General features: G+C 34.0%; 1 protein-coding gene across 1 annotated transcript in view; it reads right to left on the bottom strand.

Moving 5' to 3' along the window:
- LOC108908062 overlaps nucleotides 1-21,355 on the bottom strand; it is a 146,765-nt gene that overhangs the window by 101,693 nt on the left and 23,717 nt on the right. The window contains exon 2 of the mRNA XM_018711971.1: nucleotides 17,310-17,486. Coding sequence (XP_018567487.1) covers nucleotides 17,310-17,474 — 165 coding nt within the window. The 5' untranslated portion in view covers nucleotides 17,475-17,486. The remainder of the gene's footprint in view (nucleotides 1-17,309; nucleotides 17,487-21,355) is intronic.

Below are 21,355 nucleotides of genomic sequence, written 5' to 3' on the forward strand. Positions count from 1 at the left end.
ACCAGCGCCTTCCGGTCAATTAAAAATAGATGTATACAACGTAGGTATTCCTTGTGACGATCACATATTTTTAGTCCCAACTTTATTTATATTCTTATTTCGAACCCGGGGTTGTTATACTACAATGTTTTATTTAAAAAATTGCCGTCAATAACTGCAAAGGGTGTCCTTTAACTTTCTTCGCCGAATTAACCTTTGTTGTAGAAACAACGGTGGTCATTTTGAACAGTTTTTATACTAAGTTGTACTAAATCTAATAACATCAACTTTGTTACTTTTATCTCCAGCATTTTTTATTGTATTTGATTTTTTACTAATTATCTCAATAAAATTAGGCATGTTGTAACTAATTCGTCGTACGTGTATGTATCCATATCGAAGTAACATGTGGTACATCTTATCGTAGTAAACACTCATTAATAATTGGCAGGTACGATGACTTAAAGATCAAACTGAAATTACAGTCAACCTACAAAATCAGTGCCTACTAGCACTGTTAAGTATTGTAATATGGGTGGCAAGATAATGTAGACATCTGAAATAGTATATTAAACAACAAGGTTTGAAAACGACTATTTGCACACGAGCGAGAGAGTGTGTAAAGAGTCGTTTTCAAACGAGTTTTTTACGACACTTTTTATACAACTGCAAACAGAGACCACAAAAATCAAATTTTAATTTAAATCGTTTTTATTACTAAAATTGCCAACGCATTAACAAAATAAATTAAATACAACTTTTAATTTAACTCGTTGTTGTTAAGAAAATTGCTAACGCATTGACAAAAGAAACTAATATTTAATATTTATGGTAACATTTGAACATTCCTTCAAGGTTACGCTGGGAAAAGCAGTATTATTGTGCACCTTGTTTTCGGTAATAGAGAATATTTTTGGTGTCGTGTTTTTAGTGCAGTTTTTCAGCGTGCGGTCGTTGTTTTCTTGTTGTATTCCAGTAGACGATCGTTGTTCTGGTTCTGTGGCAGCAGAAGACACTGAAGACTCTATCTTTTTCGAAACTTCCATTTTATTTCTCAAACAGTCATCAACGTAGCCTTCGGCAACTGTACTGGATTTCCACCCTCCATGGCGTTTGAGGGCAAGCAGATTTGAGCCAGAATTGACTAAAATTGTGGCCGATGAACGCCGAAAACAATGTCCCGTGTAACTTTCTGGATTCTCTAGCATCAAAAACTTGGCGATTTCCCTAGCCATGTTTCCAATTTTGTTGATGCCAACGTTTTGGCTTGAACATTTTCCGTTTTGATAGTTTAAAAAAAACCTGCCTGTCTTCAGATTAGGAGGACGAAGAGCACAGTACTTTTTTAAGATAGTGTAAAGGTTTCCTGTAATTGTAAAACACCTTGGTACCTTTGTTTTTGTATTCTTCAGTTTAATCAGCATAGCACTGCCGAAATCTTTGGTGTCTTCTATTTTGAGATAACATAATTCCTCCCTTCGACATGCCCCAGATAGTCCAACTGCCACCACCGCCTTGATAAGTAAATATTTGTCGTCTGATGCTTTCGTCAAAAACCGGCAAAAATCATCTTCTGTGAGGATTTGGGACTTCTTTGGGACGTAGTTTTCGGATTTTCGTTTGATTAGCGCTTGCAACTTTTTATAGCTTCCAAGATCTATGTTGTGATTGGCACTTAACGTTGACTTGAGCATCGAAAAAATCGTCCACAACGTCGAAGATTTATATTTCTTAGATAGTTCTTCAAAATACACCATTACTGCGTTTTCTGAGAAAGTTTGGACATTTTTGGCTAGTCGCCAGTCCATAAATCGGCTTAACTCAGCTTCATACCTGCTTCTGGATTTTGTGGGCAGCAGTTCCGAACATATTTCGCTTGCTTTCTGTAAAATCTCTTCAGAATCACACATTTTCACACCCAAACTTCGGGAATTCAACAATTTTTGAAGTATCTAATCAACAAAATAAAGGAGCCGTGACGGTTGCTATGAAACTCAGCCAACTTGAAACATTGCATAATTTGGGTGACAACATCAAACAAAAATCACAATCTGGAGGGAGACGCGTGTGCAAAGATGACATAACCGTGTGCAAAATGTTTAGCACACGGCGTGTGCAAAATATCGTTTTCAGAGCGTGGTGCGCAAAACCCCCTATTGCAAGGCAGTCGTATAAAAAATATTTTTTTGCACCCAAACCGCTCATTTAATCAAAATTCTACAAGAGGCCCAAAAACTTCCAAATGGTATCACCTATCAAATAAAAATAGTTATCATTATTGCCTGAAAGAGGATAAAGTTATGAACGGATATTATCACCATACATCAATTTTTTAGGAGTTGTAAGTTTTAAAAAACACTCTGTATAACACAAAATGTGTAGATTGAAAGCGAAAATTCACACCCCAAAAATAATTGAAATTGAATAATACGTATTCGAGTTATTTACAAAATTCATATTTTCATGAACTTTTAGGCCATCTAGCGGCCAAACGAAGCGATTTCGGATATAGGTGAATTAGGCTAAATCTGCCTATTTTGAGTCCACGAATCTGTGGTTATACACGTTATTCTGGGACACCCTGTATATTCATTTTCCACCGAAGTGAAATATTAGGAGTCTAAAAATAAATAACTGCAGTGAATATTTCTTTGTAAAATTTTCTTCTATGTCTACTTTTTATATTTCGTTCCAAATAATCCGTAACACTATATCCATTTTTATTCATACCGGCGAATCCATAAAAACATACTGCGATGAGTTCCCTGCGTCTTGGGATTTGTCTGAACAGTTTGTATTCGTCTCAAGTTCTCCCATGAAAATATCTGCCCCTCGAGGACCCACTGGAGTTGTAAGGAAGTGGAAATTTATTATACCTAACATCACCCAGTTATCTCTTAACAAAAGTTCTTTCGGATTATAGATCCAACAAAGTCAAGTTTTGCACTGAGATGTATTCCAGACGCAAAGCGATATTTTTCTTCTTGTATTTGTGAAATTTCCGAAGGTTTAGTCTATGTAAAAGTTTGAATGAAAGTTTAACCGCAGGTGTACTTAAAAAATATTGAGATGATTTTATTTCGTACCATTTCCCGTGTATAAAGCCATATTGCCTCGTCCTCGAAATAATATTTTTTCTAATATCGTTATTATGCCATTAAACCAGTTGAAACTAAAGGTAAGACAATTTTACATAGACAACTGTATAATTTAATGGTAATTGTTTTAGTCATTTGGTCACAGGTCACAGACACAGAGGAGTTGAGGTGTTTCAATATCTCATGAGTAGCGAAATGCGCGAAAGTTATTCTTTTGAGATCTGTTAATGCAGAGGTGATTTATAATAATAGACACTTCTTCATATACAGAGTGTCCCGAAATTCATGCAACAAAATTTGGTCATAGATTCTTAAGACAAATTTAGGGGACCCGTATTTTTTCTTTTGCCAACTGGCCCCCTCTTTCGGAGTTACAGTCCCCTGAAATCTACCCCTAAGAAGTCTTTTTTATATCTCAAAACCATGTTGTACGAGAATCACTAAATTTGGCACACAGGGGTTTTATGACATATGGAATCTCATAGTGCTACGCTCTTTGGAACCAGACAAATTTGATCGTAAATTTGATTTTTTAAATTATTAGTCAGCTTGAAAGCCGTTGAATTTAGAAACTTTTTTGTCTCTTGATATTTGTTTCGTAAAACCCAATGTTTTTGAGGAAAATGGCGAATCACGATATGCATTCGTTCACATTTTGACTTTTTTCTTGAAAACCTTGAGTTTTACGAAAAAAGTATAGAGACAAAAAGTTTCTAAATTTTATGGTTTTCTAGTGGACTGATAATTTGTAAGAAATTTAAATATGCTACCAAATTTTTTTGGCTCCAAAGACAAGGGGGTTCACGAAAAATTGTCTTAAGGGGGTTCCCCGCCAAAAAACGTAGCACCATCAGATTCCACATGTTATAAAACCCCTGTCTACCAAATTTAGTGATTCTCTTACAACAGGGTTCTAAGATATAAAATAATACATTGTAACTTTTCCGAACGAGTTGCACATACTATTTTCTATCACAAGTGCGAGTCGTTATGGGGCCTTCCGTGCACATAACCCCCTACGCTATAGGTCCCATAGCGAGCGAGCGTGATAGAAAAAAGATTATTCTTAGGGGCGGACTTCAGGGGGCTGTAATTCCGCAAGACGGGGCCACTTGGCAAAAATAAAAAATACGGGTCCCCTAAATTTGTCTTAAGAATCTGTGACCAAATGTTGTTGCATTAATTTCGGAAACACCCTGTATACATTTCTGTTATAAAAATTACAGAGTTACAGAATTAAGACTGCATCAAATTAAGTAATTGCCTATACCATACCAAATTTGGTTCAAATGCGCTTAAGAACAAGAAGTATTAGAACACCAGTATTCCGAAAATAAGTGCAAAGGAGAAGTCAGCGTGGTTTTCGACCCAATTGGAAAAATAAAAAAGTGCATGACTTTCATAGCTTGCGGCCAGACAAACAAAATTCAATCGATTTTGGCCCAAACGGATGGTGGGGGGTCACCATCCACTGCCGCCTCACATCCAACTACTGTGACAGGTACTGATGGCATAATTGTCCAACTATTATGACAAGCAGTGATGTCACAAAAATGTCCCTTTACGACCAGCATCGTGAAAATTCCCCACAGTGACTCATACACTAACTCCTACTAACTTATTAGACGCATCCGATTACACTGACAAAGTCTTCTGGAGAAGATGAAGGCGAAAATGGAGAAACTTTAGTAGAGGAATATGATCAGTAAAAATCCGGTTTGTGAGAGGCAAGGGGGCAAAAAAACACTCACCCTAAAAGGAGCAGTAATCTACCACGTCCACGTTGTTGTTCCTGAGTAACGCCAAGGGTATAGAATTAAACCAAACAAAAGGTTTTTTACATTTATAAGAGATTTACTCTAATGAGAGACATGCCGTTGAGAAAATTGCAAAAACCCAGAGACGGTGAACCAAACTGTAGGAGTTCAGTTTGCGTTTGCCTCACAGAGCTTCAGCTTTGTTTTACCGGCTAGAGATTCTATTAGAGTTTAAGCTTCCATGTCTGAGCTTCAGTTTGAGCTTCCCTGTCCAGGGTTCAGCTTGAATTTGCCTGATTGAGCTCAGTTTGAGTTTGCTGTCGATGCTTCAGCCTGGACTTAGCAGCCTGTTTCCAGATTTTATGTCTGAGCCTCAGTTAGAGTTTCCCTGTCCGAGGTTCACATTTAGTTTGCCTGTCAGAGGTTGCCTGTCCAAGCCCTATTTTGTGTTTATCTGAGCTTCAGTTTGAGTTTTCCGGCATTGCTTCCTGTCACAATAGTTGGACGTGGTTAGAATTATGGAGATGGGTATGGGAAGATGGGCGTTGGATCCATTTGAATCGAAATCAAAGGAATATTGCTCATCTGACCCTAGGGATGTGTAAAAAACATTTCTCTGCCATTACTACCTTGCATAATAGTTGAATGTAGGTAGGTTATTGGGGTGTATGTAGGGCAGTGGATGGTGCGGGGGTGGGTCCGTCAGGACATTTTATTTAACAATTTCAATTATCAGGCAATATTAGGTATTAATTACACAGCCACACAAGTGCAATTCTGAGTTCGTATTCGTGATCAGTAACCCCCAAAACTCACCAGAATCCAATTTGGGATTAATCTGTTGATTTTTCGAAAATCTCGTCCGCCACGTTGAATTTTGCAATTCTAAATTCAAATTCGTGATTAGCGAACCTAAAAACCCCCACGGATATAGCATTAATCTGAAACCCCTACATACAAAATTGTTCATGATTCTATTTATTTCTTGCAAACCTCGATTTCTGACCGATTTTTTTGAGGTTAAAAGAAAATGAGGTATGCTGCATGATTTCTAAAGGCGGATTTGGATTCAGCGAGCCCAATTACATATAGATATGCTAAGAAATGTAAAAAATATTTTTTTGTTGTTTTTTTCATATTTCTTCGTCTATTTTTACTATTTTTGACCTATTTTTGAGGTTAGAAAAAATGTGACATGTTGGCGCAAATGAGGTATGCTGCATGATTTCCAGAGGCAGATTTGGATTCAGCGAGCCCAGTTACATATAGCTATGCTAAGAAATGTGAAAAATAATTTTTTGTTGTTTTTTCTCATGCTTCTTCGTCTCTTTTTGCTATTTTCGACCTATTTTTTGAGGTTAGAAAAAAAAGTGACGTGCTAGCGCAATTATGGCAGTGGATTCGGATTCAGCGCGTCAAAATACTATAGAATGTACTAGTTTGGTCAAAACCATATGACACTTTTTTTGTGTGGCTGTGTTATATTTAGACATCATTTTTAGTTTTTATTTTGGATAATTATTGATTACTAACTGTTTTCTAGGTATTGTCTGATATAATTTAATACATAATTTTTCCAGTGCTTATCATAATTTTTGAGTAAAATGCCGACGGCATACCTTATATTACACAGCCCCACAAAAAAAATTGAAATTATTTTCTCCGATATCTGAAGAGGTGCACTTTATGTTTTTGGGGTTGCTGAATCCGAATACGGGGTCCGTTTAACCCCATCACGTCAGGGTCAATGGCATCTGAAGGTCAAATTGCGGAATGACTATTAAAAAATCTGGAAAAATTTATATATATGTTTTCGGGGTCGCTAAATCTGAATCTGGGGTTCTCTTGACCTTGAAGTGTCAGAATCAAGGTCAAATAAAGGTCAAAACCCTAAAATTTGATGATATGATATTTTTGACCCCGGATTCCGAAAGAGCAGAAAATTTTACATCCGAATACGTATTTACCACAAACATAACAGAAATGATATGGGGTTTTTGGGTTGTCATGCTCATGTCTATGGGTTCTACTACTTGTAGCTTTATACTCTGGTGAGGCCAAGGTAGCCACCTCAACAGAGCCGCGGTCACTGGATGACGACGCCTGCGGGCCCGCTTTCCCACCCTGACCAGCCGCCGATACTGGGGTTCCATCCCCCTGCATCGTAAATTTCTCCGTTGTGTTTGCCATGACGGCATACGCGTCCTGTTCCAGGGACTTTGCCGGATAGCGGGACAACTCCGTTGCCCGCCGTCACCACGGGGAGGTGCCCTGGATGCAAACACACGGATGAAATTTTTCACTCTTTCAGAATCCGGAGTAAGAAAATATTATATCGTTATATTACGACGTGATTGGCTCAAATGAATACCAGAATCGTGATCAACGACCCGAAAAATATCAACTCATCAAAGACCCAAGATCTCAATTTACAGCCAAAAGCTGGAAAATGGATTTGATTTTGGATGACCATCACGTGACCTACAAAGGTCTGTTCTAAAAAAAAAGTCAATACATATTCGGACGTAAAATTTTCTGCTCTTCAAGAATCCGGGGTCAAAATGATCATATCATCAAATTTTAGGGTTTTGACCTTTATTTGACCTTGATTCTGACACTTCAAGGTCAAGAGAACCCCAGATTCAGATTTAGCGACCCCGAAAACATATATATAAATTTTTCCAGATTTTTTAATAGTCATTCCGCAATTTGACCTTCAGATGCCCTTGACCCTGACGTGATGGGGTTAAACGGACCCCGGATTCGGATTCAGCAACCCCAAAAACATAAAGTGCATCTCCTCAGATATCGGAGAAAATAATTTCAATTTTTTTTGTGGGGCTCTGTTATCTATGCCATTAGTTTGAGTCGAGACTTCGATGTCAAAATTCGTTCAGAAGTTATTAGAAATATTTTGTTAAATTTTCACACCACAAAAAAAATATGGTTTCAAAAACCAGTTTGTATAGCATTGTCACAACTTTTACTTTATCTATGAATTTTTGAACTTTTAAGGTTAAAATTTAGGACACTCCGTAGGGCAAGAAGGGCCGTTTAATTTTTGACATTGCTCATGTTTTAAGGGAATTAGGCCGCACAGATCTAAGAACTCGTGCTACAAAAAGAGACGATTTGTTGTTTAAACTGTTATGGCAAGCGAGTAGGTATAATAAATAATAACCATAAAATAATAATCAGTCCTTTATTTATTCATTTTCCTTTTATGACAGTTTGCCTTAAATTATTAAACATTTTAAGTAATATGATTAACACAAACAACTTATACAACTTATTCTTCTTGCATTTATTTTATTAAAGATTAATTTACAAGACTGATTACTTGACAGTAATACATAATAAAAGTCTCTTTTGGGAAATAAAAGAATTAAAAACTGGTATGAAATTGCTCCAGAAACAGAAGTCAATTAAACGCGAATCAAATTGTACATAGGTACAACAATTTTGATTTATTGTTTAACTTATTAATTATTTAAAATTTGAAAATAAATATGAGAAAGAAGTTAAGACATTCATCTATGTAAATTCTAATAAACTTACTTTACATATCTGGTTGGTAGCGTGGCTTATAAAACTAACGCCTATAATATTATAGAAAATTTATTTCTATGACGTTTGCAGAATGAGTAGTCATAAACTTTCATTAAACTTAATGAAGCTTAAACTCCACTGTGGCGCACCTGAGCACCTTATATTTATTGTATACAAAACCCTTCCACATCCCGGTTTGAATGAGAATGAAAATTCCAGTACATTCTCTAACTGAATTACATACTTTTAAACATTCGCAAGTTCTTTTTACATTAAAAAAACCATAATCCATACTCTCATTGCTCGTGGGTAGCAACCGCACTTTCTGGAATTACTTTTTTTTGGCGCTTCAACGGGACGTTCGTGACTATCTGGGGAGCAGGAATGGCCGTGGGAGATTTATATCCTGCTAATTTATGCTACGCGGTGTGTACTCAGTCAGGAGCTTAATATCTGCGAGGGTGGGTTCTGTGTAGATATTAAACATTGGATCGCTGTTTTCGCATGAGATGGCTGCTACGTGAAAATTAATTAGCCAGTTCTGTACAACTCGGCTGAATTTAATCTATTAACATTGTAAAATGTTACGAGATGAGTATTATTACAGCGTGATCCGTGTAAGGGATGATCATATTGTCAGACGACAAGCGATTTGAATCTAAGGGAAATCTCTTTCAGACACTTACATTGTGTGATATCTCAAGACAAACGCAGACTCGACAGACAACATAAAGAAAATAGTATGAGACTATTTGCTGTGCTTGCGTCTCAGTAACGTTTAGTTGTCAGAAAGCGAACATAATTAAAGTTTAGGTTAAGTATCCCTAATTTAAAAAAAGAATATAGTTTTTAATTAAAATAAAATAAATAAACGTCGTTTATGTTAAAGTTAACTATAAAAGTTCTAATGTCGCAAAGAATTAAAAATGAAAAAGAACTTTTCCTGTTCAAATTTAAGTTGAATCAACATTTTTGCCGTTTGTTTCCTATGTAAAAACGACACAAATACCGGGTGGTGCAAAGTGAGTGACCTATTAAATTATTTCACAACCTACTTCGATTTAAGTTTGAAAATTGGCACACTAGGGTTTTTAGCTGTACTCTTTTCAAATCTAATAATTTTATTCCTGTAACTTTGTTATTTTAAATGGAACACTCTGTATATTTTTACATTTTTGGATTCTTAATGCTTAATTTTAAGGTGACTTTCATCAAGTTTCCCTATTCCTAAAATTATCCGTTTTCGAGATATTTAGCTTTTTAGGAAAAAAAATTAAAAAACCTACTTTAAAGCCGTGAGCATTCTACAGTTGGATATATAAAGCAATAATATTTAGATACTGAAGCTGCATAACCATATCTTCACAGTTACCGAATCTTATACAGGGTAGTACGATTCAATACTGAGTTTGCTCCACTGGACACCAACTGAACTAGATTTTTTTGTAATGGAACAACCCGTATATTTTTTCAAATTTTCCCAGTTACTCTCGTAGTTAAGTATAATTGTTACAATCTCAATTGGATCCGCAAAAAAGCATTTAACTCATAAATTCTACGGAATCCCTAGACGCCCAGAAAAATTGAGCCCTGTCTCGTCTAGATATACTATATTCCGAGGTATATTACCATATAATTACCATACGATTGTCAAGTTTTTTATGTTTAATCGCATTGTAATAAAGCATGTCGTAAAATATCTAAAGCTTTATAATTATAATCAGGATACTCGCTTAATTTATCTCGAATCACGTTTAAAGTAGGAACTTTATTTTCTTTATACATATTATAGAATGTGCGCCACATTACATCTGGTAAAATCGTCAATTTTCTTCAATTTTGTATTTTTCCGTTTCCTCTTTGTACCGTGATCAATCCTTCTTTAATTACGGGATAAATTGTCGTTTTTGATATATTAGTTAATTCGTTAATACGTTTCCTAACTTTTGTACCACATTGTTCGCTATTTTCAATTTTCAAACATTTATATATAACAAGCGTTCAAATAAAAACGTGGTCGAAGTTGGCTCTGACACATTGGACGTAGGGAGTAGCTTATAGCGACCAACTTAACCTCATTTCTCAACGAGCTGTATAGCAGCTGTCAGTTTCAATAACGTTAATGACTATATAACTTTATTTTAAAGAATAATCGTGATAACAATAACAAACAATTAAAGGAGCTGCGGAAAGTGTCCCCCTCCTTGTTATAACAATAAATTAAAGCAGCTGCTGAAAGTGTCCCCCTCCTTGTTCCAAGCACTTTTCACACCTGTTCCTCAAAGAATTAAAGACATTTTCTAAGATGCTCGGGGTATTGTTAATTTCACGAATCTTGTCTATAAGTCGAGCCTGCAGATGGTTTAAATCAGGAATAGGCAGTTCAAAAATAGTGTTTTTAAGGTAAGGCCACAAAAAGAAATCACACGGCGTAATATCACATGACCTCGGTGGAAATTCATGTTCAGCATTGAGACTTATTAGTCGATTTTGGAAAACTTCCCTCAACATATTCATCGTCTCGCCTGCCGTATGTGCCCTTGCGCCATCTTGTTGAAAGTAAAAGTTTGTAATTTCGTTTTCTTCCAGCTGGTTAACAAAAGGAGCGATAATTTCTTCTCTATACCTTTGCGCAGTAAGAGTACCATTAAAAAAAATAGGTCCATAAATCCTCCTTCGATTGAGAGCACACCAAACTCCAATTTTTTGAGCGTGTAGAGGGCCCTCGACAAAAAAGTTATCTGGTTTTTCAGAAGACCACATTCTCATATTCTGTGAGTTTACGTAACCACTTAAATGAAACCAGGCTTCATCAGAAAAAAAGGTGATATTATGAAGTTCACCGTAGTTGTTTAAAAACCATTCACAAAATACAGCCCGTCGCGGAAAATCAACTTCATGAAGTTCTTGCTGACAAGTTAAACGATAGGAGAACAAACGCAAATCTTTTTTTAACACTGTGTGGCAGGTACCGACTGATACTCCCACCATTTGTGATAAAACACGTACAGAAGTTCTTGGCGCATTTTCCATTATTTGTTGGACATTTTCTTTTAATTCTTCAGTCCGCTTTTTAGGTCGGCCGCTTCCTTCTTTTCTTGTTACACTGCCCGTTTCACGAAAAACATTAACACAACGCTGAACTGCACTTTGAAAAATTTTGTACTCAACAACGCCGGGAAATTGATTTTGAAATTCTATGAAACATTCCTCAATAGAATACTTCCATATTCCATCAATCTTGCGTCCATTTCTAAAGTAGGACTCTATGATAAACACTTTTTGTTCTTGAGAAAACACCATTTTAAACGCTTTTTAAAACGAAAATATTCAAATTGATAGCGGCGATATAGCGCTTTGACAGATGACGTTTAAGTTCATTTGCTATACGCTACGCCCTACGTCCAAATTTTCAGAACCAACTTGACCACGTTTTTATTTGAACGCTCGTTATTTAATATAATGCGTTGACATTTTACGTATATCTCTTTGTTTTTAAACTCTGAGTTTCTTTCGATACTTTCGACAAAAACCGGTTCCACTATTTGGGGATTTTCCCGAGTTATTTCGTTATCCTCCGCTTCAAAGAGTCTCCAGAGAACCACGCTAAATTACTAGATAATTACATATAACATTTATTTTAATATCTTTACTGGTTACGATATGAACAAATAATAATATCAACTAATACATAATAATACGTATACCCCGCCAAGCAATGCTCTGCACTGTACTGGCAAAGCTAGTTAACCCGTGTACCATAAAAAGAAATTATTTACGACCTAGTGAACCAATACCGGACTCGCCGAATTGCTATTCGAGTATAAATTATGAGACACATCATGGTCAAAGCATAGGAAGAAATTTCAGGAGAAGTGCATACGGTCCTGTGCTTTAAGATTTACAGGTTCCAATTGACATCGTGATAATAATAATATTAATCTATTTCAGTAGAGTACACAAATAACTTCAAATAACATAAAATCTAGAAGAGATAAGTATAGAGAACCTTAGTGTGTATGGAAAGAGAATAAATTTGTTCATCCAAATTTGAAAATATACAAGGTGTTCCAGGACAAAAAAATCAAATTTAGATGATTTTCAGTGGACCAAACTCGGTATTGAATTATCATCACCCTATATAAGATTCGGTAACTCTGAAGATACGGTTATGCAACTCAGATATTTAGCTCCTGCTCCTGCAAATATTGTTGCTTTATCTGTCTAACTATAGAATACGCACGGCTTTAAAGTAGGTTCTGATTATTCTTATTTTTTCCTAAAAAGCTAAAAATATACAGAGTTTTCCATTTAAAATAATAAAGTTGACGACAACTTCCGGAAATGTTACAGGAACAAAATTATTATAGATTTGAAAAGAGCACACCCAACAACCCTAGCGTGCAAATTTTCAAAATTTAAATCGAAGTAAGTTCTGAAATAATCTAATAACTTAGAGTTACTCGATATATTATGCACTTATTGAATCTTAACTGCGATATGGACTAACTGCATGAAGTGGTGCGAAAAAAAACAACATATAATTTCTAATGAGAACCAAACTCACTTTTATTAAAGTTATGTGAAATAAAAACATATTTTATTCCACGAAATTAACTTTTAAAGAATCGAAACTTTACAATTTAAGACATTTACATTGTTGGCTCAATATCAATACAGGGTGATTCTGAACTTATCCAAAAAAAAAATTTGTATGTACAGGGAATTCTTACAAATACAATTTTGTAAAGAAAAATCGAAAAGGGCAGTACGAAAATGATTTAATAATACTTCCTGCATGGCACTGGAAATTGGTCCACTGTAAAACCTGACATCGTGGAAGACAAAGCATACAACATGAACGGACAAAAAATTGAAAGAATTTCTTTCCCAAGGAAAGAAATAAATAAAATTTTGTAACACCTATCTTATATAAGTAAATTCATCTGCTTTTATCGCTATTGTTATTAATTAATAAAATTTATTTGTGGTTTTAATTAATAAAATAATTTGACAATAAATAAAATTTTGTAACACCTATCTTATATAAGTAAATAAATTCATCTGCTTTTATCGCTATTGTTATTAATTAATAAAACTTATTTGTGGTTTTAATTAATAAAATAATTTGACAATAAATAAAATTTTGTAACACCTATCTTATATAAGTAAATAAATTCATCTGCTTTTATCGCTATTGTTATTAATTAATAAAACTTATTTGTGGTTTTAATTAATAAAATAATTTGACAATAAATAAAATTTTGTCACACCTATCTTATATAAGTAAATTCATCTGCTTTTATCGCTATTGTTATTAATTAATAAAATTTATTTGTGGTTTTAATTAATAAAATAATTTGACATGTCTGATGTTACAACAACTGTTCAACATTTTTACCGTCTTACACAGTTTCTACGAACTAACACAAATGTCTTGCTTCAGCATAGCACAAATGTTGTCTTCTCTCTTCACCATAAATTGAAACGATCTTCATCAACTCCGATTTGCGATACACGTAAGCCATTTTTGACGCTTGAAAACCTAATGTAAACACTATTCAAAATCACCTGGGGCTACGTGGAGAAACAGCGCATTGCGTACAGGGCATTGCGTACAACGCACAACGCGAATGACGCTAGAGACTACAGTAGTCCAGCGATGTAAAGGTTGTAAATACTATAATTTCAATAATTCTTTTTCTCGGAAACTATAAGGATTTTACAAAAGTTTTTTTTACGATATCGACTCCATTTTTCATGACCCATCTATTCCCAAATTTTTTTGGATAAGTTGTGAATCACCCTGTATAAACAAAGCAAAGAAAATATAAACCACACTCATAACACTGAACAAGATAAAATTAGAATAAAGGTTCCAGTTCCTAGAAAAACTGGGGAAATAAAATGTTTCCTAAATTAAGCTGCTAGATTGTACGACTATTTAACTCCCTACTTAAAGACAATAACATATTATGTTACCTACAAAACAGACCTCAAATAATTGTTTCTCGACCAAACGTCAGATAAAATAAATACTTTTGGAGACATCGGTCTCACATAGTTAAGATAAAGTATGTGTAGTTATTAGTTTATAAAGAAATTAATGTAATTTCACACTCACTCTCGAGTTTTCTAAAAGCTTTGGTGATAGTGATAGTGATATTTATTCTTTTACACTTTATTCATACTCTCCGAGACCCTTTTGCTCCATCGCGTCAGATTTTTCTATCAAACTCGCCCAAAAACTCATTAACCTATAACCCCAAAACCCATACTTCAAAACCCATAAACCCAAAACTCCATAATTCTAAAACCCTCATAACCCCATAATGCAGCACCGGAGAGACTTACACGGGAGATTCAAACAATGAATCTCAAAAAGTTAAAACTCTGACTACGTAATAACTCATAACTCCATAACCTCAAAATCCATAACCCAAAACCCTATAATCCAATAACCTCACAATGCAGCAACAAAGAGACATACACGTGAGATTTAAACACCCAATCTCAATTTTTTTTCGTGGGTCTGCATCCAGGGTACTTCCACTTAATGACGATGGGCAACGGAGTTGTTCCGTGATCCGGAAGAGTCTTTGCATAGTGGCGCTCATACCGTCAGGGTAGGTACGGAAAAAAAAGTACGATGTAGGGAGTCGGAAGCCCAGTATCGGCAGTTGGTCAGGGTGAAGGCGTCGTCTTCAAGCAATCGCAGCTCTACATTGGTAGGTAACTTGGCCTTTGATGAGTATAATGCTACAAGAAGAATATTGTGCAATAAGAGAGTAGACAATTTCTCATTGGACTCCAAAAACGATATGTGCAACTTAAGAAACAGAAAAAACAAACTTTTGCTTCTCCAACCAACAAATCATGAGAATGATTGCTATTTTTGTTTAGCGAGTATCTTTGGGCACAATTCAAAAACAAAATCTTCTATCTCTTATCTGTCGAATCTGTGACTATTCCTATCCATCTTGACGATAAAGGACATGGCTATTGAAATTATAGAGTTTTAGGTTTATTGGTTTTGAGGTTATGGTTTTGGGGTTATAGGTTATTGTGTTTTTGGGTTCTCGTGTCATAAAGATATGGAATTATGAACTTTGATTAGGTTGCAGGGTTGATATTGATTTACCATTTTTAGCTGCTTTTTGAGATTGGGAGAAAAACCTGACATTCTGGAGCAAAACGGGTATCGGATTCAGATTCACCGACCTCAAACACATATAATGCACCTTGTCTGGTCAAAGGAACCTTTCATCAATTTTATCTTGTGGTCTTGTGTTTTCAACCATACTCTTTTGTAATGTTGACAGTGGTCTATAATTATATTTTAATTTTATTAAGATATGGTATGGTATCTTTAACTGCGTTTATCTCGAAAACGGTTTGTTGTATAGGTAACAAACAAATACACGACTGGAAAATCCACATGGTCCATCTGCCTTTACATGAGAGCGACAAGAATAGACAAGGATGGGTATAGTGAAGACGTTTCATAATCTGAATAATCACCGCCCATTAGAAGTGGGAGTGACTATTCAAATTATGAAACGTTTTCGCTATACCCATCCTTGTCTATCGCACGGATTTCTTTACTTTACTTTGTCGCTCTCATGTAAAGGCAGATGGACCATGTGGATTTTCCAGCCGTGTATAACTTTTTCTCTTAAAAAAGTACAAAAATCTTAAAAATAGTCGATGTTTTACCTTCAAGTTTCAGAGTAGATATCGGTAAATTAAATACATTAATATTAATAACTTCAAATAAAATTGGCAACAGATTTTTAAAATGGTGTTCAATCGTTTCTGATGTCATATTCTAATTGTGCAAAACTTTTTACGTATGTTTTAAAAGCAAATGAATAATAAATAAAGGAGGGTATCACCCTGTATAGTTCTGAGTCAAACTTACTAGTAGCACATATTACAACCATATGCGACAGCTCTTTGATGTGGTCAATTTCGCCGCGATGACCTTGGACCTTTAACTGGGATGCACGGCGTTGCCAAGTGAGATAAAATGATTCAGTATTGAGGAAAATACATAGGCAACTGATTCCTTACTTATNTAAAGATATGGAATTATGAACTTTGATTAGGTTGCAGGGTTGATATTGATTTACCATTTTTAGCTGCTTTTTGAGATTGGGAGAAAAACCTGACATTCTGGAGCAAAACGGGTATCGGATTCAGATTCACCGACCTCAAACACATATAATGCACCTTGTCTGGTCAAAGGAACCTTTCATCAATTTTATCTTGTGGTCTTGTGTTTTCAACCATACTCTTTTGTAATGTTGACAGTGGTCTATAATTATATTTTAATTTTATTAAGATATGGTATGGTATCTTTAACTGCGTTTATCTCGAAAACGGTTTGTTGTATAGGTAACAAACAAATACACGACTGGAAAATCCACATGGTCCATCTGCCTTTACATGAGAGCGACAAGAATAGACAAGGATGGGTATAGTGAAGACGTTTCATAATCTGAATAATCACCGCCCATTAGAAGTGGGAGTGACTATTCAAATTATGAAACGTTTTCGCTATACCCATCCTTGTCTATCGCACGGATTTCTTTACTTTACTTTGTCGCTCTCATGTAAAGGCAGATGGACCATGTGGATTTTCCAGCCGTGTATAACTTTTTCTCTTAAAAAAGTACAAAAATCTTAAAAATAGTCGATGTTTTACCTTCAAGTTTCAGAGTAGATATCGGTAAATTAAATACATTAATATTAATAACTTCAAATAAAATTGGCAACAGATTTTTAAAATGGTGTTCAATCGTTTCTGATGTCATATTCTAATTGTGCAAAACTTTTTACGTATGTTTTAACAGCAAAGGAATAATAAAGGAGGGTATCACCCTGTACAGTTCTGAGTCAAACTTACTAGTAGGTATCTACTTACTATTTTATAGTTTAAATGTTGCAATTCCCTTTCAGCAAGTCGCTTTGTTGCATTTTCTTTCCTTTTCCGCTTGTACTGGTTGTATTTATAAAATAAATACATTCCAGGAAGAGCGAGGACCACGAAGGGCTTCATTAGGGGGCTAGGCTTAGGACCTTGCGGCATCTTGACTTTATACTAAAATAAAAATTATACCGTTATTTATAGAAACTGAATAATTAAATAAAATAAAGGAAATGCAATTAGTCAAATATGTAAGTTACTGGTGAATAAAACTTTATGTTTCGCCTTCAGGTTGAACTTGTAAAATTTATGTTATTGGAAATCGTTGGCCTAGGAGAGAAATATATTTATATGCATGCATTATTGACTGATTTTTAAAGTGTGTTGGAACACGCCAAGGTTCGGAAAATTGAAAAGGCTGCTGATCACGTGACCTCCTGACGGCTGTGGTATGATTTCGTTGGATTATTGTCTTTAAAAATACGAATACAAGTAAAGTCTTCGCAATTATTATCCTTACTTTAATAAAAAAACTATAAACAGTGACTTGCTGTTTATTAGGCATAAAAGGTATTTATCCTAGTATAAAAATAGTAAAGAATATAAATTTGAGGGAAATTGGTCGATTGGTAGCTTGCCAAGCCCCTTTCCAACATTACATTTATGACCCATAAAACTTAGGAGAAGACGGAACAACCTCGAGTTCGAATATAATTTTTGACGTCAATTTTTGCAATTTTGGAAGTAAAAGCGAGATACTTTTATAGTTTTGTGCATTAAAACTTAAAATAATGTTTTTGTAAATCACTGTTAGTTAAACAAAACAAGTACAGAAAAATATCACAGTCAATAATTATGGGCAATATTTATTCATTTTAATTAAAATTGTCTTAATAAAACAAAACAGTAAAAAATTCATACATATACTTTAAACAGTGGTACAGTTTACAGTGTGCATAATGTAATTAATAGTTTTTTTGCGAGAAAATAGTAATAAAAACATCAAGTTTAGAATAAATATGAATTATAAATGGGGAATCAACTATTCAGTGTTGCCGGTATTGTAAAGAACTATTAAACTCTAGCATTTTATGAAATAGGTACAAGATAGGAAGAACAAAAAAAGAAAGAAAAAACGATACGTCAAAGGAAGTTTGAAATATCTTCCCTTGCCACTCTTATTTTACGAAAGTTCTCGGCGATATCATTTTTATCGTGTTATTTACACTAGCATATAAACTCCAGTATTCAATTATTCACATGATTTTCGAGACGAGCATTGCAGTTTGGGGTAAACATGTCAGTACTTAGAAAATCAATGATGAGAAATATTTTAATTTATTTAAAGTGGATTTGTATAAAATTAGAATATGCATATTTGTTATAAGTATTGCAATCTATTTTTTAAATTAATTTTTAATGTGCTGCGGGTTATTTTAATGTGCCGCTATCAAATAAGGGGTGTTAACTTTTACTGTATAATGTGAATGGGAAGGTTATGACAACTTTACCTTGCCTTATTGAGTAAATACTTTATGGGAACTAACTGTTTATTTTATTTTTCGATAATTTTCAGTAATTACGCAAGTATGTTAAATTTTTCGACTAATTCAATATATTTCCTTTTTAGATAACGTAATTGATGATACTTTTAATGATACTTCATGATACTTTTAATTTTCTGATATTAATTTTTCAATCATTTAGAGTTTTCATTATTATGGAATTAAAATTTGGGCTAAGATTACTATTTACCTAATTTTATTTTATTTCGCTCTTAAAACAGTCACTGTTTTTTAAAATAAATCACTATGCATTAGAATTAGATGTAGCCCGCATTATTAAATTAAAATATTAAAATGTTATTTTAAAAAAAATTCTAAACATAAGCTTGGCAGACTAGCATACATACGTGATTACTTAGCATGTAGACAGCAGTTCTCAAAATGTACATGCGGATGATTTAACAAAATAATAACCCCCATAAATATAACTTTGGAAAATGACTCACTGGACTCATTTGCTTTGAAAATTAAAAGATTTATAAAACATTTAAGATTCATCCTCTATATTTATGTATGAGTCAATATGTTTAATATTATTTGTTTTCCCTTAAAGTTCTAAGAATTTTTGGGGCTATCCTGTAATTATATGTCCTTGCAATCTTAAACCACTAATATTTTAAAGAGTATTATATTTTAGTGGTACTAAACCTATAAGATAACCTCTTTATTCTCAAATATGTAATGTACTTATCTAAATGAAACGCAATTTAGCTGAGTAATAAAATTTGCCTTTGACTGAATGCCGAATTTGCGAAACTAAATCGATTATTCTCCTTTATATAAATTTGTACACGAAATCCAACGTATGCATAACCTAGGTAAACATATTATATAAGCCTCTACATTGAAAATTGTAGATGTGTGCTGTATCAGAAAATTTCTTTGTATTTAAAAAATAACTTATTTGGCAATTTTTGACCAATTAAAAATATATGTAAGTATACGATTATTTTCTTATATCCCAGACTTGTTAAATCTAATTGCTCATATTGAGCATAAATAGCTTTCTCCAAATGTATGTTTGAGCAGAAACTCTCAGTGCATGAAAATGTAAAGCGTTTGACGTACACGGAATTTTCGTTAAAATAATATTTGCACCAAAAGACCGAGAAAACATAATTTTATTCATATGTTTTAGTTCAAAAGCTAATAATTTTTATTATATTGAATTTTGAAAAAAAAATATCTCTATAGGTATAAGTAAATTATAAATAATCTAGTTATTAATAATATTGATCTCTATTAAAATTTTTAAAATTTTCATAAATCTAATAGTTTACAAGACATGGAAACTAAAAATCCTCGACTTACAATTAGAGAAGCGGAAAAGTCAGAGAGACAAAAATACTTTAAGCCGAGTGGTGTATACGAGGGTGGTCCCAGAAGTACCCGGCCTGACCTAGAGATGAAGGTAGTTGTTTGAAAGATATCACCATATGAGTAACTAAATAAGAGGGTTTATTTCCTTGTCTTTCATAGGAAGCACCACTTGCTCCAGACGCAACTGGCGCCATCTTACACACGTTCTGCGAACAAATAGCAGCTGCAATACAAAACAGAAACTGCAATGACCGTGCTACCCGTCTTTGGTTTCAGAATGTAATTCAAAAACTATGCAATAGATGTCGCTGCCTAATATGCTTTATTACGCTGCATTTGGCGGCAAATTTAAATATACCATAATATTCAGAGTGCAACTTATATATGGAATAAAATTCATAATCATTACAAAGTTTTGTAAAAAAAAACATATCAGTTCTAATATAAAAATTGACCAGATTTTTTTTTACAAAATTATGTTTGATGTATGATGTATGATGTATGTATGATGTATGATTTATGAATTTCATTTCATGTAAGTTACACACAATAATGGTATAAAAGAATGACTTTTTTAGAAGGTATATCAATTAAAAGGCTATTATTGGTTTCATATTTTAAGCAATGACTAAAAAATGCAAAAGCAGTAGTTGTTCTTTAAATGCAGGTACTTAAATTCATTCTGTTAAATAAAAAGAAAAGATAATTACTAGTAAGAGTAGTTTTCAAGTAAATGTTAGTATTAAGAGAATCAAAGTATGATGATATACTATTTGATTCACAAAATATTGTTGGTATTACATTTTTGTTGAGGCTATTCTTCTTACTATTTCTAAAACATTTTAATTCAAAGTGGTCTTCGCAAAAAAAACATTTTTTGTTGATGAGGTTAAAATCTGTTTACATAATTTGCGAACTGATTCTATCCAAATCATTTCCCTGTCTGCAGTAACTCTGAAAAAGCTTTTTTTTCTGTAAGAAGTATCTGTGGTATATAAATAATATGTATTCCTGAAGTTTGGTTCACAACAGTGATGTTAGTTCCTTCCACATTTTCAATTAAAAAGTAAAACAAGCAAAAGCAGTAAGACAATTCAGATGAACAATTCAACAATTATAATTATCTTCTTGCGTTACATTAAATTTTAGTCTAAAACA

This window comes from Anoplophora glabripennis, unplaced genomic scaffold (assembly GCF_000390285.2).
Source record: "Anoplophora glabripennis isolate ALB-LARVAE unplaced genomic scaffold, Agla_2.0 scaffold152, whole genome shotgun sequence".
In the NCBI taxonomy this organism is placed as follows: domain Eukaryota; kingdom Metazoa; phylum Arthropoda; class Insecta; order Coleoptera; family Cerambycidae; genus Anoplophora; species Anoplophora glabripennis.